At 43.2% G+C, this 17,087-nt stretch overlaps 1 protein-coding gene across 1 annotated transcript in view; it reads left to right on the forward strand.

Annotated features, from left to right (window-relative positions):
* Positions 1–17,087, forward strand: part of Mipep (mitochondrial intermediate peptidase) — a 124,526-nt gene that overhangs the window by 37,389 nt on the left and 70,050 nt on the right. The window contains exons 11-14 of the mRNA XM_048447960.3: positions 4,475–4,628; positions 6,030–6,107; positions 7,768–7,972; positions 9,234–9,343. Coding sequence (XP_048303917.3) covers positions 4,475–4,628; positions 6,030–6,107; positions 7,768–7,972; positions 9,234–9,343 — 547 coding nt within the window. The remainder of the gene's footprint in view (positions 1–4,474; positions 4,629–6,029; positions 6,108–7,767; positions 7,973–9,233; positions 9,344–17,087) is intronic.

Here is a 17,087-nt window from a genome sequence, read left to right on the forward strand (position 1 = left end):
TCTCTGTATTTCTGTTTTATTTTTCCCCAAAGTCAGACAGAGTCTCACTGTAAAGTGCAGGCTTCCCTTCCACGGCTTACATTCCCCATGCCTCTGCTTCCAGAATGCAGCTTTATGCCCTGGTGTTTCTGGTTTAAACGCTTCTGTTGACATTGCTTTTAGCTCCGTGATTCTTTGCTCAACGATTCTAAGTCTGTGAGCCCTTCCGAGGCATTCGTCATTTCTATCATAGTGTTTTTAGTCTCCGCCATATCCTTTTGATCCGAAGTTCCTTCTTTGTGCATACGTTAGCCATCTGTTCTGGTGACGTTCTCTACTTTTTCCTTTGGAGACCTTAGGATATTAATTATAATTGTTTCATAGCCCTGTCTGTTCACGTCCACACCCCTGCTGTGTCTGAGACAGGCTCTAGAATTGCTTTGTCTCCTCTTACTGCTGTTGCAGATAAATAATAACAAATTGAAAAGACTAGTGAAAAGGAGGCAGTTTTTAACATTCCCTTCTGCAGAAACGGAACTAGCATAGAAAAATGTGGAAGTGTGATGTGATGATGGTTTTTAGAGTTGTCTTCCATACAGGAAATTCCCAGCCTCTTTGTAAGCCAGAATTTGTCTTCTCTCCAGATTACTCGTCTTACTCAGGACAAAAAAAAAAGAAAAAAAAAAGCCATATCTGATGAATAATTTAGGGTTTAAGACTGCCCTTTTCTGATGGGGGCTCAGTCACGTAGCAGACTGCCTGTGACTCTCCTGCTCTGAGAGATCTGAGACAAGTGGGCACCAGCCACCAGCAAGGGCTTGCTTATCTCACAACTCTGATGAATTCCAAGCACACCTCATACTGCAAATGTCTCTCTCCTACAGAAACCATCAGGCATTTAGCCTGTAAAGAGAAAAATGTCATTCGGCTAACATGTCAGCAGGTCCAGCTCAAGATTGGGCACTCCATGCTTTGGGCCCTGGTGAGGGCATTGAGTACAGCAGCTGAGCTTGAAGTCTGTGAGTGGCTTGATCCTTGGGTGACCTCCACAACGTCTCCCAGCCTGTCCCTTCCTGGGAGACGAGTCTGGAGACTGTATTTCTACATCATTTCTACCCCTCAGCTCCCTGCTCTTTGCTTGTGCTTTGATTAAGCAGTTTCTTTTGAAGGCAGACCACAGTAACAGCAGAATGTTCTAGCAGTATTTCAGGATTCCTTTTCTTCTCCCACTACTGGCAGGAGGCATTTTTCTCCATGTTAACTTTGGGAACTGCAGGGCTCCTGGAAGTAAACATGCAAGTGTGGGGTACTGTACAAGACTAGGGAGTTGTGGCTCTCTACCTGTTTCTCCTGTTTTGGGGAAGTGGTTTGCTGTGTAACCTGGGCCCTGCAGGGCCCTGCTGCTCTTCCATTTGTTCAGCTCTTGCTGTTAGCCGTGGTGGTGGCCTTTGGGCTCCTCGAGTGTCTGACCAGAAGCCTGGCGCTTCTTTCCTTCCCACCAGGTATTTCTTCTCTTGGTCTCATGGTGTTCCTCTCTAGGCAGTGGTGGCTCTCTCTGTGCTGTCTCCTTCCACCCCTTCTCTCTGCAAGTCCTGGGAGCTGCCCTTGATCAGATGGTGATCACTTGGCCGTGGCCTCTGCAGGGCCTCCTCCCCTAGCTGCAGCAACACCTCCTTGTTGGTCCTGAAGGTCTCAGGTTTCATGGCTGCTCTAAAGGTGTATCTTCGAATTGTACGGTTCCTTCCTCCTCCCACGGTCTTTTTTCTCTGGCATCCAGGGCAGACTCGCCTTTTCCTCTGTGCACAGTTGTGTGTGTCCTAGGCAGTCAGGCTTTCACTTCTTCCCCACTGCCTCACTCATACAGTCCTGCCTCCTCTGTATCACAGGAGAGCAGACTAACTTGTCTTTCCCATCCCTGGTGTCCCCTAACACTTCAGCCCCTCATCAGCTGGCCACCTGAAGCTCCGGAGGAGCCCTCTCTACTCTCCCTCCTCTCATACAACCTGTTTCCCACATTGTCCAACCTGCACCATTCCAGGCCTCATCAGTGCCTTTGTCGGGAGCCCGTCTCTGACTGCATCACAGGCGGTCCTGAGACAGGAATGTGCAGTGTTGTAACTTCTGGTTATAGATGCTTTGCAGTGAGGCTGTTCACAGAGCACAGCCTGCAGAATGCACGCCTGCTTCCTCAGCATTCTCTCTGCTCTCCCCGCCTCCTCGCTCCATGTTACCTTCTTACCCTTTTCTGTTTCTCTCTGCATTATGAATGATGCCACGTTTAGCCACATTGTGTCGTCATATTTCGCTCATGCTGCTGCTTCCACTCATCCTGAGTGTGAATTCCCCCCTGGTTCTCCCTGTGCTCTACAAGCAGATCCCCTTCTCACCCTGTGAACTGCTTGTCCATCATTTCGTTCCCACGTCTATTGAGCACCAGCTCTAAACTTGCTGCTCCAGATTCAGCACATGCTGTTGGAGCTCTTCTTTCCTGCTCCAGCTTTGTGAGCAACAGCCTTGTGTGAGGACTCCATTCCAGTATCACTTTGAGCACCCAAATTCTGCTTTTGTGGACGATAGATCAGAAACCATGTTGTATGATTGGATTTCATTACCAAATCTGTTTGGTGCAATTTAAATTTACTTTTGTGTCCAGATAGTCTAGGTTGCATTAATTTTTATTGTATATAAAATTATATAGTTAGACATATGCACATGTTTATGTTTTATATAGAATATATAGTTAGAGTGAGAAAGTAGAAATGTAATGAGCATCCACATTTTTTCCTCGAGTCATTATTTTTGACTGTGGCTATAAATTTTGGCCTGATATGATGATTCAGTAATAAGCATTTGAATGATATATTTGCATCTGCTTGGTTATGTTGGAATATGTAGAGCATATAAAATATTATTTGGAGATGAAAGTAACTCTTCTTACCAGTTATGCTATCAATAAGATGTGTATAGTCACAGAATATAAGCATCTCGATATGATATCTCTGGCATTTTTTTCCTTAAATATTTTTCCAGATGTGAACTTTAAAATGACTTAGCATGCTTTAAATTTCATTTAGTTTTTGTTCAATATTTTTGTTTACAACTCATCCTTTTTTAAATGATGTATTTTATAAAGTGAGGCCCTTATGATTGACACTGTTCACATTTTGCATATAAGTATGTATTAAAGAATGTGTATGTGGCTGGGTCACTGAGACTAAATAATGAGGTCATTGAAAGCTTAAACATAGAAGAGGTCAGGATTAAGGAATGCTGGGCCAGTGAGATGGCTCAGTAGGTAAAGGTGCTTGCTGTTGAAGCCTGACATGAGCTCCGTCCCTAGAGCCCCCACGTCGCATGCTCTCTTTTGTGTTCTCTCTGTTCTCCTCCCTCTTTTTCTCCTGACATACAAACAAACATACTCTAATGAAACATACTCACAGACTCTAATAAAAAATACAACTAATACAGGGGCTACATCTACCCTGATTACTATAGTACTATTGATGCTAGAAAAGAAGATGCTCATCCTTCTAGAGAAAAGGGAGTTGAGTAGCGCTCAAATGATAGAACTGTGATGGTCCCTTGGTGTCACAGAGGGTGACTTCATGGCTCCTTGTAAATGTGCAAATCCAGTAGTAGAATGGCCTCCTGTTTGCATGGGCCCTGGCACGGCCTCCCATTTTACCTGTCTCCTTATCCTACCTGGTTCAGTGGTCATTATCCTTAGTTGTTTGTAGGATAAGGAGAAAAAAAAAACAAAAAATAGTCCATACGTGTAGGAAATGAGTGACATTCTGAGTGAATGTGTCTTGTTTGACATGGCCCTGTCAAAGACCAGTCCCTCAGCCTTGTGAGAGTGACAAAGGCTTCCCCAGGTTAGGCTCAAAGGGATGTCAGCAGTGTGTGCAGAAACGTCCACCAGCTTTCTCCCTCAGGATATTTATGGCCTAGAGACTGTGCCTACCAAGACTAGCTAAGTCTGTCTCTTTGTTCTGCTGTATTTGGTAACCCTACCTCCTTGTTTATCTGTATGTAAGAACTCACCTCCTTGTTCAGCTGTATGCATTAACCCCGCCTTTCTGCTCAACTGTATATAATACACATGCTGAGCTTTTGAGGTGCTATGGCTTCTCCATCAGAGAGCCCAGGTTACCCAATCCCAGCTTTTTTGAATGTATGTTCTTTCTTCATTTCCTCATTTCCCTAGTCAGGCAGGGTTCTAGGATCCAAGCCTTGCAAGGATGGGGCTCACACAAGTTCCAAAACCCAGTTCATACAGCTGACATACCCTCTACTCCCCACCCTCCCACGTGTTTTCCGCTGCATTTGTTTGAGCTGCTGCATGCAGAACTAGAGACTACAGACTGCCAACTGTACCCTCCTTCTGTGAATTATTTTTTGCCACTCTGGTCTTAAGTATAGATGAACAGTTAACTGAATATACCTTCTGGGAGTAAATTCAAGAAACACTGTTGACCTCTCTTCCTTCTCTTAGGTATAATATCGAGCCCAGTTTATATTGCCCATTTTTCTCCCTTGGAGCTTGCATGGAAGGTCTGAACATCTTATTTAACAAACTGTTGGGCATCACCTTATATGCAGAGCAGCCTGAAAAAGGAGAGGTGTGGTGTGATGATGTCCGGAAACTGGTAAGCCTCCCCTGGCTGTGTCAGTGAGTCCCAGCAGTTTCTCCTTTTAGGTAATTGTATTCCGACAGAGCGCCCCAGCTCATTTCTCTTTTCTCTTTCATAAAAAGTTCAAGCACCACTTCTGATGTAGGACCTAAACGTAGAACAGCCAAGTTCATTCTCCCAAACAAGTGTTCTTAGGAACCCGGAAGCTGATTTTCCTTCCATGCTTTGATACGGTCATGACCTTTACTTGTAAACAGTTCCTTATTCCTGACTATATAATGTAAATGCCTGTCCCTTTGTTGTTCCCGCATGCACTGTTCCCCTTCTTGTCAGTCTCTTGCATGGGTTTGCAGTGGTCTTTGCATCAGACATTAATTTTATCCTGTGTCTGATTTATTTGACTTTGGTGACAACTTCAAGCCTGACATTTCGCCTTCCTCCTATTAAGACCCACTTTACTTGGGGTGTGAATATTTAAAATTTTTCTTCAGGAGGCTTTATGGCTTTCTTGCCCCATATTAATTTATCTCATAGGTTTCATGGGCAATGCCATTTATCTCTTGCTTGCATGACAGCTGTGCTTACTTCACTGTGTGCCCAGTCGTGTCAGTTGCCTTGCTGCCCCTTGGCCATGTTTTGGACTTGGGATAGGTGTGAAACAGTTCAAGCTAGGAGAGCTCTATCTCTGTTGTTACCCACAAAAGATCCCGTCGTGTTACTAACTTTCTGGACGGTACAGGTTAGGGAAAAGTCAGCATGTAGTAGAAGGAAAAGCCAGTAATAGGCTAGAGGACAGATGCAGGTGGTGCCTGGGCCTTCTGGGGCAGCATCAGGTCCATGGTTAATTGTCATCTCCTGGGGCCTTGAATCACTTTGGGCATCAGGAGATGCGCTCTAGGTGCTTGCCATGTGAGTGGTGAATGAATATACTTGCTTGAAAATTTAGAACAATAAATTGGAGCTCACTCTCGCAGAATCACTAAGTTCAGAAAAACAGGCAAGGTAGAGCCGAATGACTGCATAGGAAACAGAGTTGTGTCCAAACGCTTGTATCAATTGCATAAGATAGGGAAAAGAATTTGCCACTAAAATTGTCAAGCCAGCCTTTCTTCCCCAGTCTTTTGGGTTGTTTTGAGAATAGCCCTCTGTGCAGAGCTATGGCTGCTGCAGTTAATGCAGAGAAGGGGCACATGGGACACAGGGCCCCAAGGAGGATGTTTTCTCCTGAACACGGGGTTCTCAAGTCAAATGATCCAGAGCTGGGGCAAAATAGGTGAAGAACTTGAACAAGTTGGGATGTAAAATGTAATTAAAATAACCATGGCTGATTATGAGTATTTAATATACAGGGCCTTGTGTTCTATTTTGGGAGTTTTGGTGAGATCATTGACCATTGAATTTGAACTTGTATTCTAGGCTGTTGTTCATGAATCTGAAGGGTTGCTGGGGTACATTTACTGTGATTTTTTCCAGCGAGCAAACAAGCCACATCAGGTAAGCCTTCCTTTATAAGCTGCCATGTCTAAAGGTGGCCAGCAGTTTATTAGTGTGAATGTGAACTTTGTATGTCGTTTGTATAGTATCTGAAGGCACTAAAGAGTTACTAAGTATGTAAATGTGAAAATAGGATAGAACTTGACAGTAAAAAGGTCATGAGGAGAACTGCATGGATTCATATGTGCTGTTTGAATCTGGAATGTGATATTAACTAAACTAATAATTAGGATTGGTGACTTTTTTACAAGCTTTTAATTTTGAAAACCAGCACATAAATGCTTTGTATAGTCACACCTTCTAGTGTTCACCCCAGCCTTCTGAAATAGGCTTTAGCACAACAAGGAAACTAAGGCCATTCAAGTTTTGCACTTGCCCAGGACACAGTTCTTAGGTCTTCACCCTAAAATTCTGTCTGGATTCCCAGCTCTCAGCCCCACTCCATGACAGACAGTTGTCCTACTTAGCACCGTCAACCTGACACAGCCTAGAAGAGTCTCAGTAGAGTGATTGTCTTCTTTACCAGGTTCATCTGTGGACATGTCTGTGAGGGGTTGTCTTGAATGCTGATTGGTATGGAAGAGCTCAGCCCACTGTGGTTGGTCCTATCCCTAGCCAGGTGGTCTTGGGCTGTGTAAGAAAGCATGAGCGAGTAAGCTAGCAAGCAGTGTTACTCCATGGTCTTTCTGCTTCAGTTTCTGCCCTGCCCTCCCGCAGTGACAGACTTGAAAGTGTAAGCTGCTGGGCCCATAGAAGCTGTTGTGTTGCCAGTTAGTTCACGGTGTGGGAAACACACAGCTTGCTTCATTTCTTTCGCTGTGCGCTAGATTTCCCCACAGGTCACCTTTAGCATGTTCATGCAACTCGTTGGGAAATACTATGACTTTAGGTTACCAATTACAATAACAACAACTAAACAAACAAACAAAAATGATAGCTGTCATTTAGTAGTGATCCACTGTTTCCAAAGCGTTTGAACAGAAGTGAGCCTGGGAGGTGGGCTTAGACTGAGATTTGACAGGTAGCAGTCTACATTCTGCAGATCAGGTTTATGGTGGTAGATTGCTTTCCTTGGTGATTTGTTTAAGAATAAACGAGAGGACCAGAGGACAAGTCAGCAGTCTCTGGGTCCAGCTTTCCCACTTCCTTGAGTGGGTGGCAGTTTAAGGATTCCCAGCTGGGTTGAGACCCAAGAGGCAACTTATCAGCTAGTGTGTATGGATGCAGAATTTGACATTTTCAGGGCTTAGTTTTAGTTGTCTGTCCTCACGTCCTTGTGAAGGAGTGACAGTATGTCTACTCCAGACTCTGGCTACCCAGGAACAAGGATGGCAGACCGAAAGACTTTCTGTTGCTTGCCTGACGCCTAGCAAGGCCATCAGCGCTTCTTCCCACCCACCGTTAATACTCCTGTGTGGGTCTCAGCTCTTCAGTGCCTGTACCCAGCATGGACATGTTGGGGCAATGCATACTTTTGGAGTTAGCTGAGTGAATTGAGTTAGTAGCTTAAAGATTAAGGGTTTATATAAAAAATAAACATATAGGATAAAAATTGAGTAAGTCATAAGTCTGAACTCACATATTTCTGTAGAGTTTTATATCTAGACTTGCTCTTTAGAGTGTCCAACACCTTTGTCTCTGCTTATTCACCTTCTCAAAGGACTGCCACTTCACCATCCGAGGGGGCAGATTAAAGGAAGATGGAAGCTATCAGCTCCCAGTCGTCGTTCTGATGCTGAATCTTCCTCATTCCTCCAGGGACTCCCCCACCTTATTAACTCCTGGGATGATGGAGAATCTCTTCCATGAGATGGGACATGCCATGCATTCAATGCTTGGACGAACTCGGTACCAGCATGTCACTGGTGAGGAAGGCTTGTTCCGAGACTCTGTGGTGATTTCTAGTGTCTGGCCATTGCTTCCTGAGTCTTTTATCTCAGATGAGTTTCCAGGTCCTTTCCTGCTGTTCTCTCTTGACAGGGGGAAGACTCAGTTGTCAGTCTTGAACTTGTGCACCTTTATATTCTATGATGTCCTAGCGAACTTACACTTGTGTGTATGTAGGATTAGGGGCGTGTCTCCTCAGTCGCTGGCACAGTTACAAGTGAAAATTCCTTTTCATTTATAAAACTCCATGGATTTTGTTACGAAACAAAATAAATTCTTTCTTAAAAGTATGAAGTATCTTTTACCTGTGCTACTACTGTGCAGTATTTTAATTATGCTTCATGAACTTCAGTGATGCCTGATGACATTGAGGATTTTATTCGTAGCTTTCTTGTCTCTTAAAATTTTTGTTTTATTTTGTTTTAAATTTTTTTGAGGCAAAGTCCCTAGTGACCTAGGCAGGCCTTGAACTCACTGTATAACTCAGACTGGACTTGAACTCCTCACCTTCTTGCCTCCACCTCCCAGTTACTGGGAATACAGGTGTGCACTACCACACCTGGCTCCACTTCATCTGTAGTCTCCAACTCACTACTGTCAGTGGTCAGCATTTGATCACCTAGTGAGGTGTTGGCATTCCTTGCTCATTAACAGCTCTGAACACACAGAGCTGGGGCAAGGAAAAGATGTTTGAAAAGTGTGCGTAGGTTGACTGGAACAATATGGTGTCACCAAGAGAGTCTTAGGGGATTTGTTGCCTTAAGGAACTTTGAATTTAAAATATTGATTTTCCTTTCCAAGGATTGACTTTGTAACAAAGCAGGAAGCAGCTTAAATAAAGCCCTTTGAAAACATGGAGGCTAAAAGCATTTGGTAATGGAATTCATTGAATTAAATACAAATGCCTTAATTGTTGTAAGAGGGTTTTAATTTGTATTTCATGTCAAGCTGGTATAGCAGAAGACAAGCTATGTGTAGAGGGTGTGAACTCTTGCTTTGTAAGATGTTTTGGCAGCTGTGCAAATACTTTGTTTTACTTTTGATATAAAGAAAAAATATAGGATTATAATAAACTTTTCTGCAAATATGTACAAATATATTATAGAAGTAAAATATTGATTCAATAAATTAAAGCTTATCATAGTTCATCAGAGGTACAAATAGAAGTTTAAAAACTGCACATAATATGAAAGACAAACATGTTGATTTAACTCCTATTTTTTTTTCTCCCCATTTTAGGGACCAGGTGCCCGACGGACTTTGCGGAAGTTCCATCTATTCTAATGGAGTACTTTTCAAATGACTACCGGGTAGTCAGCCAGTTTGCCAGGCATTATCAGACAGGGCAGGTAGGAAATCCTTCCTAATCCAAAAATTCAGAATTGAAAATTGAACACTTACACTGTTACAAATAGACAATCACAGACCTGAAATCATGTAGCGGGTCACAGTAAAAACCCAATACACAAAACAAAATGCCACTTCAAATGGCCTCCCTGTATATGTAAGGTAATACTTCTGTTCATGGGCGAGTTCCTATTAAGAGTTGGGTTCTATTCCTAAACTGTGTTAGCTGTGTATGTGCAAACAGCCTCAACCTGAAAAAAAGCTCAGACTCTAAAGCAGCAGGTCTGGTTACAGGCATTTTGGATAAGAGGTTCTCACCCTGCTACTGTGTTGTGCGTTGGGGTGCCATGATTGGCTGTTATGATCTCCTGAACAGTGTTGAACTTTTTGTACTTATTTCCTTTGTTTTCTCAGGCACCACCCCTCAAGCTGTCAAATCTTATTCCTAGCACACAGTCATATACAGAAAACTTGCTACCCTTTACCTGCTGCCAGATCATCTGCTCTCCTTCCCATATACAAGGAAAGCCCCATGTCCCTACTTTGCCCTGCTGTATACTGGTTAGACGTTCAAGCTTGTCTCACTGCAAAGAGCTTTGCTTCCGGACATTTGTGTCTTTGCTTGAATTGTTTTCTTAGCAACTTCATTATCTGAATGCTGTGAAATCTGAAAGTTCCTTAATTCAAGTGTGTGTGTGTGTGTGTGTGTGTGTGTGTGTGTGATGCATTGCAATTTTAAACAACTTCCAAGTTAACAGGAGAGTTCCTGCGATTATCACGATTATGACTGATGATATGTCGCCCTTGAATGACCCACATGTGTTTTTGTCTTGTTTTTGTTGTTGTTGTCCTGTGGTGCTGGGGATCTAGCCCTTAGCCTTGCACATGCTAGCCACATGATCTGCCTTTGAGCGACATCCCTACCCAACTGTCCCATGCTCATTGGAAAATACACTCCTGCCTCTGAGCATTTCCCATCATAGTGTGCCCTGCTTTACATTGCTCTTTGCATCTCTTGGCCCTAGACTTTTGCCTAGTCCTGGGGTGGGAGAGAGTGAAAGGAATTAATCGAGTTAGGAGGAAACAAAGGGCGGATCCTACCTTTGTTTTCATCCCCTTCTGACTATCTCCAGATGTGGATGTGACTTGATTGTCTTTTGAGGGCTTGATTCTATTTTCATCAACTCTCGAAGAGCAGATGTATTTCTAGGTAGCTAATCTCGATGAGTCTTCATTATAATCTAGTATAGTTATTAAAATGGCAAAGTTAAATGAACTGTTGCGGAGAGTTGTTTGGGGATTATGTAGGCATGGTCAGTGGTGTGGCAGCGTCTACTCCTGCGAATAATGCGGCCATCGATAGCTGCATGCTGGGGTTTGAGTGTGCTAGGAATTTAGTAATTGCTTTCTTCGTGAGGTCTATGGAGTAGATCCACGTGCTACTGCGTACTCAGGACTGCAGGAAAAAGCCCACTCAGACTGCAGGGCTCAGACTGCCTAAGGGTGCAGGGCGTGACTAGAAGAGGGTAGTGAATACCTGAGGTCTTGGAGAAGGGTGTAGGAAGGAGGCTCTGCACCAGTTCTCACTAGTCCTGTCTGTTCTGTTAAGGGCAGGCTAAGGATGTGAAGCCTCAGCCAGAAAGTTCCGACTGAGTCTCCACTTCCCACAGTTACAGGTAAAAGTCAGGCAGTATCCCAAGCCTCTTGCCTTCAGTCCCTGAGGCCAAGACAAGATGAGCCGTTTTGGCTAGAAAAAAACCCCCCTCAAAGACCTAAAAGTCCTCACAAGAGCTTGCGGAAGACTTGGGGGTGCAGGTAGCAGGAATGGGGGAAAGGCCTGTGGTGAAGGACTCGGGTAAGCAGGAGTAACCTAATGAGGGAGGAAGTGAGGAAAGAGTCTTCACAGGGGAATGACATCAACAAATGATTACTTTTCAGAAGTGTCCCTGGCATCAAGAAGTGACAGGTGGGGATGACTGGTCTGGAGTCTAATGGAACCGCTGACTTAGTGAGCTGTACAGAGTTCTGAGGAGCAGGCTGGGAGCATTGCGTATCTGAGGGCATTTTGTATGAGCTGCCCTGTGAGCAGGCCCAGCTCATCTGTCTCCCCTCTGGCCTGCCTGCGCTCGTCTGGAAGCTGCTCCTGTGTGTACACTCTCTTCTCCACACACACCTCAGCCCAGTGCAGTGTACACTGGACTTTGCTGCTCCCATTCCTGGGTGCCTACTGCTCCTGGCCACTGACTTACACACAGCTCCGCCCCACATGCTGGCTTCCGCAGATGCTACCTTTAAACTGTGGCCTCCATCAGCTCTTAGCTGTGAGGCTGGAAGGTCTCTAGGTGGGTGATGAGGGTGATCCTGACCACTGCTTTCCAGCTTAGGGATGGCAGTGTGGGGTGGGACAGTCTTGTGGGATTTCCTAGAAGGACAAGTTCCCGGAGGCCTGGAGAGCCTCACAAGGGCTTGTGGAAGCCTTAAGGTAACAGGGATGGCCAGAGAATAGGGCAGAAGGGGGAGAGAAGAACTAGTCAGGGAGACTCCTTCAGACAGTGGTGTCAAAGGTGGATCCCATACGGCTGAAGTTTAAAGAGAAGTTGCCAGGTTATTTGGATGTATTAGTGCGTGACATTGTTGCCCAGAAGGCATTAACAATACAAACTTAAAACCTAGAAGTTAAATGGGCCCTGCCAGTGTGTGGGACCAATGGCAAAGTGATGGCTGGAGGAAGGGAAGTTAGGAGTCACCAGTGGAGGAAAACAGACAGTGCAAGTCAGCGACGCAGGACTGAGAACAAGGGTCCTCAGGTAGCTCAGAAGGACATGAAACTTCCAGAGTCACGGTGGTTTTGTGGTTTTGGTTTCTGTTGCTTTTTTTGGCATGTGCACGCGTGTGTGAAATCTTGGGTCCAAATTCATCATTGGTACTAACGCAGAGGAATGGAGAGAGCCCAGAGCCACTGCACAGCAGGTGGGGGAATATTCAGCAAAGGGAGGGGTTCCCTCAGGAAGAAGAGCCCTTTCAGAAGCTAAGCTTGGTGTAATTCCAGAACTGATGAGGGAGAGTCATGGGTATTGGGAGTTCAAGACCAGCCTGGAGACCCTATCTCAGAAAAAAGAAAAAGCCCCTTGAAGAAGATAGTTGTAAAAAAAAAACAAAACAGTAGGCCCTGAATGCACTCCAAGATAGACATGCTTCAGGGAAGCATTAAGCTGCTTTGGATTAATTCCACACTCAGACTCAGAAGTCATGTCCAGTGCCCTTCGGGACTTGCCGACACAGTCTAAGGAATTTAAAGTAATTTTGTGATTTCATGAAGAATACAAAGCATGCCCACAGGCAAGAGACATATAAATCAATGCTCTTAGATCCTCAGAGGGCTCGCCTCTTCTTGTTCTAATTAAGACACCCCGTGGCTTGATCCCCACCTCCTTTGTTTTAAGGGCAGTTCTAGCCTTAAGACTACAGAGTTAATTACTAAATCCAACTCTTTATAAATAAATGACAGATGAGCTCAGGACAGTATCTTCATATTTAATTTCCTGTCCAGTTGCTTTCAGGGAAGGATCTGTCCTCCTTCTATGAGGCATATGCTAGAAAGTTTGCAGAGTCCACGACAGTCTTTCAGGAATTCACTGACATTGGCTCGATGGGAGTGCAGCCAGAGAATTCCTTCTGCTGGAAGAACTGGACGTTGGCTTTCAGGATTCATAGCTGCTGTGCACAGATCAGGGGACAGACACTGCAGGCGTTCATTTGACAGTGTCCCCACAAATTCATCACCTCATGGATCACATTTGGGGACCTGTGGCACTGAATGTCCCTCTCCTCTCTGCTCATTGGTTCCAGCCTTTGGTCCTTTACATATACTGTGTGTAGGTATAGAATCTCCTATAGGCATCCCGTGTTTCTGGGGGGCATGTTCTTTATCCTCAGTAACCCTTTCTAATAGGCAACATCCTCTTCCTCTGAAGCTGCTGTCCTTTATTGTTTACCCCTCTGTATTTAATGGCAGATGTGTCTCCTTACCCCCAAATCTATCATAAAATCACAAGCAGTCTTCATAATAACTGGGTTCTTAGACTTGTGAAGATAGTCTTAGCTTCTACACCCAATATTAAAAATATTAAGCATTTCTGGACTTGATTCATGACCTCTGACCTGCTCCCAAAATACCTCCCTTGGAAGTGAGGTGTGCCCAGAGTTTTCCTTTCTTTCTCTACCGATTCCTAAATGGCAGGATCACTTTGTACCACCTTAGGGATTGTAATCTTTTCATATCAAGCTTTAGGTAAAATTTTAAAATTGAGCCCAAGGATAGTGGTTAGGGTTAGGGTTTCCTTTGTTCCAAGATTCTTTCCCCATCCCACTTTTTCAGAGTATATATATTTTTTAAGCCAGGACTGTGACTGAATCGAAGTAGCCAAGTTCCTAAGTAGACTAGATAACTGGTGTACACTCTGTGTGCAACAGTAACCCCCCCCCCCCATTTCCAAGCTTTTAGTTTGTAGATTATATTATCATTGACATTCAAACTGCCTTGCTCAGAGCAGGGTGGTTTCCCTTCCTTCAGTAACCTGTCACCTAAGGGACAGTCAATGCACTGTGCTCTGTCTTACCTGGAAGTTGTCCTGGTGGGATTTCTACTCACTCTCTGCTGCTCTAGCTTTATAATAAGCTCAGTACCACATGACCAGTTCTCCTCAATTTGTTCCTCAAAAATTTTGTCTGTTCCTTGGCCCTTGTGTGTTTTCTAGAGATTATGGAATCAAGTTAGTTATTTTAAGTATAAGAATTCAGTACTTCTATGTCTGCACCAGCATATTTGTGTATATGGTGTATCTGTGCCATATACTAGTGTCAGGATTGAGTCTTCAAATTCATGACTATGGCATAGCTTTTCATTTATCAGGTCTCTTAGGAGTATTGGAATAAAGTTTTAGTGTTTTCTTCCTAAGGCCGTAGCCAACTCTTGCCGGACTTAGTTCTAAAATCTTCAGCTTTATACTGCTATAAATATCTTCAGCAACTTTATGAAAGCTTAACTGGTTCTGATAACCTGCCTGTTGACTTTGAAAGGCCTGTGTGGTAGTTTGAAAGTAATTGGCCTCCATAATCTCATAGGGAGTGACACTTTTAGGAGGTGTGGCTTTGTTGGAGTGGGTATGGCCTTATTGGAGGAAGTGTGTCACTGTTGGGGGTGGGCTTTGAGATTTCCTATGCTCAAGATACTGTAGCCTAGAAAGTATCAACTTTCTGTTGCCTGCAAGATGGAGAGCTCTCAGCTCCTACTCCAGCACCACGTCCGGCTGCTCCCCACCATGCTCCCCACCATGGTGATAATGGACTGAATCTCTAAAACTGTAAACTAGCCACCCTCAATTAAATGTTTTCTTATAAGAGTTGCATGGTCCTGGTGTCTCTTCACAGCAGTAGAAACCCTAACTAAGACAGCCTCTTCATTAGTTACTTCTACTGAGACTGTGTTTGTTTTCTTTCTGATCCACATATCTCTTATTTCTTTTTCTTGCCTCATTCCATTTTTTGAGTAGAAGCTGTATATGAATATGACTTGCCTTGATCCTGATTGATGTTTTTGTTTGCTTGTTTTTGTTCATCCTGGTTTTTAAAGGAATGTCCCTGCTGTTTTATCATGAAGGAAGGCACTTATTGGTTTGGTAGAGATCCAGAAAAGTAAATTCCTTCCTATTTTTAGCTTACAGAGTTTTGCTTTTTATTATTTTTTTAACCATTAATGATTGCCATATTCTACCAGATTTTTCCCCCACATGTCTTGAGGAATTCAATAGTGATTATAAGTGTTAGGAACTAGCAGTAAGGCCCTTTTAAATTCTAGTATTAAACAGCCAGCTTTGGTACTGAATTTATATATTTTTTTTAATGAAGAACTGACTTCTTGTGTTTTTTGAGTAGAGGAGATTTGGGTTTATAAGAGAGATCAGCTAATGACTTTTGTTTCTTTGGTATTGAGTATAGGCCAGTATCTAAAATGAGCTGATATGTTAGTGTGTGTTCCTTTTTCTGTTCTCTATGTGTGTGCATGCATGCGCCTATGTGTGTGTGTGTGTGTGTGTGTGTGTGTGTGTTCAATAAAGCTATAATCATCTGTTTCATAAGGCTTTGTCAAAGTTCATCTCTAAAGCCATTTATGATTTACTTTCTCTGTGGGAAGATTTTTAGAATGTGGTTCTTTAGCAGTCATTGAGCTCCTTGGATGGACTTTCATCTTAGTAAGCTTTGGTAAGTTGTAATTTTCTAGAAATTTAACCCAAGTTCTTAAGTTTATTGGCATAGTTATTTGTAGTATTCTTTTATCTTTCATTTTCAGCTTCTTCTGTAATTATATCCCTTTCCACATACTCAGTATTGTTTTTCTCCTTTTTTCTTTTATTAATCTTGGCAGATGTTTGTCCATCTTATTAATATTTTCAAAGAGGAAATGCTGAGTCTTTTCTGTTTGGTTTGAGTTCACTTATTACGTTTTGTTGTTCTTTCCTTCCTTGTCCCATCCACTTTCCTGATTTCTTTTTCATTTTCTTTGTCATCTTTTTTTTTTTTAAAATAGAATCTCATTACTTAGACTTCATTAGCCTTTGGACTCACTTTGTAGACCAGGCTGACCTTGAACTCATTGAGATCAACCTGCCTCTTCCTCCCGAGTGCTGGAATTGAAGGTGTGTGCCTCGGCTTCCCTGATTTCTTAAGATGGCATTTAGCTAATCGTTTAGACTTACATAATTTACACATTTACATTGCATGCTTTCTGCTTAAAATTTCATAGTGTGGAACGGGGTCAAGGTCTTTCTAAGATGCCCAGATGTCATCATTTTCTGCTTTCTACTTTCTCTAGGCTCCATAAAATTGAATAATTATCATTCTTTGATTCATATTTAGACTAAAGTCTTCAATGGTGCCCAATAAACAGAGTGCATTCATGACATGCAAGGGAAGTAGGGTAATTCCACAATGTTTTCCTTTGGTCTGTATCTGTGTCTGACAGTGAGGAGGGAAAATGGTGACTGAATGAGTGCTGGGAGCCAGTGCTAGCAAAGCTCTGTACTTCAGTACAATAGCGGTGCCCTGTACTACTGGAGACCTCTTAGGACCCTTTCACCCAGGCGACTGACTGGGCCTCAGAGATGAGATTGCAGAAATGTAAATTGAAGCCACTGGACATATGAGTGCTTATGGCATGGACAAGTTAAGTAAATACTAGAACAGGACACTCTGTCGGATGCCTGGCAGAACCATGGGCATTTGGGCTGGGTAGTGAACCACCAACCAAGATGTGTAACTCCTAAGTTTATAGTCAGCATTAGTGTTTTTTTTTTTTTATCATTGAGTCATTGAAAGCTGGTCTCAAATTTTCAGAAAGAAGCATAAACATTTTTGTTTTTAAATAAAAAACAATGATAATCATAGAAAAATTCAAATTGAATGACCATAATAAACAAACGAAATGACTGTAGTTATTGGCAAGCTATTTTTTAATTGTTGAAATAACATGTGCACCATGTTCCCATTTATCAATGGCAAAAACTGGAATGGAGGAATCCATATCTCTCTGTCTGTCTTTGTCTGTCTGTCTGTCTATCTATCTATCTACTTTTGTGTATTTCAAAGCTAAACCTTGGGTTTGAAATTTACTAGCACAGTGCAAGAAGCACTGTTCATGGCGTTTCCAGCATGAGACAGTCACCTGGGTGCTGACCGTGTGCTGTGACT

The sequence above is a fragment of the Myodes glareolus genome, chromosome 12 (genome assembly GCF_982192425.1).
Source record: "Myodes glareolus chromosome 12, mMyoGla1.1, whole genome shotgun sequence".
Classification (NCBI taxonomy): Eukaryota; Metazoa; Chordata; class Mammalia; order Rodentia; family Cricetidae; genus Myodes; species Myodes glareolus.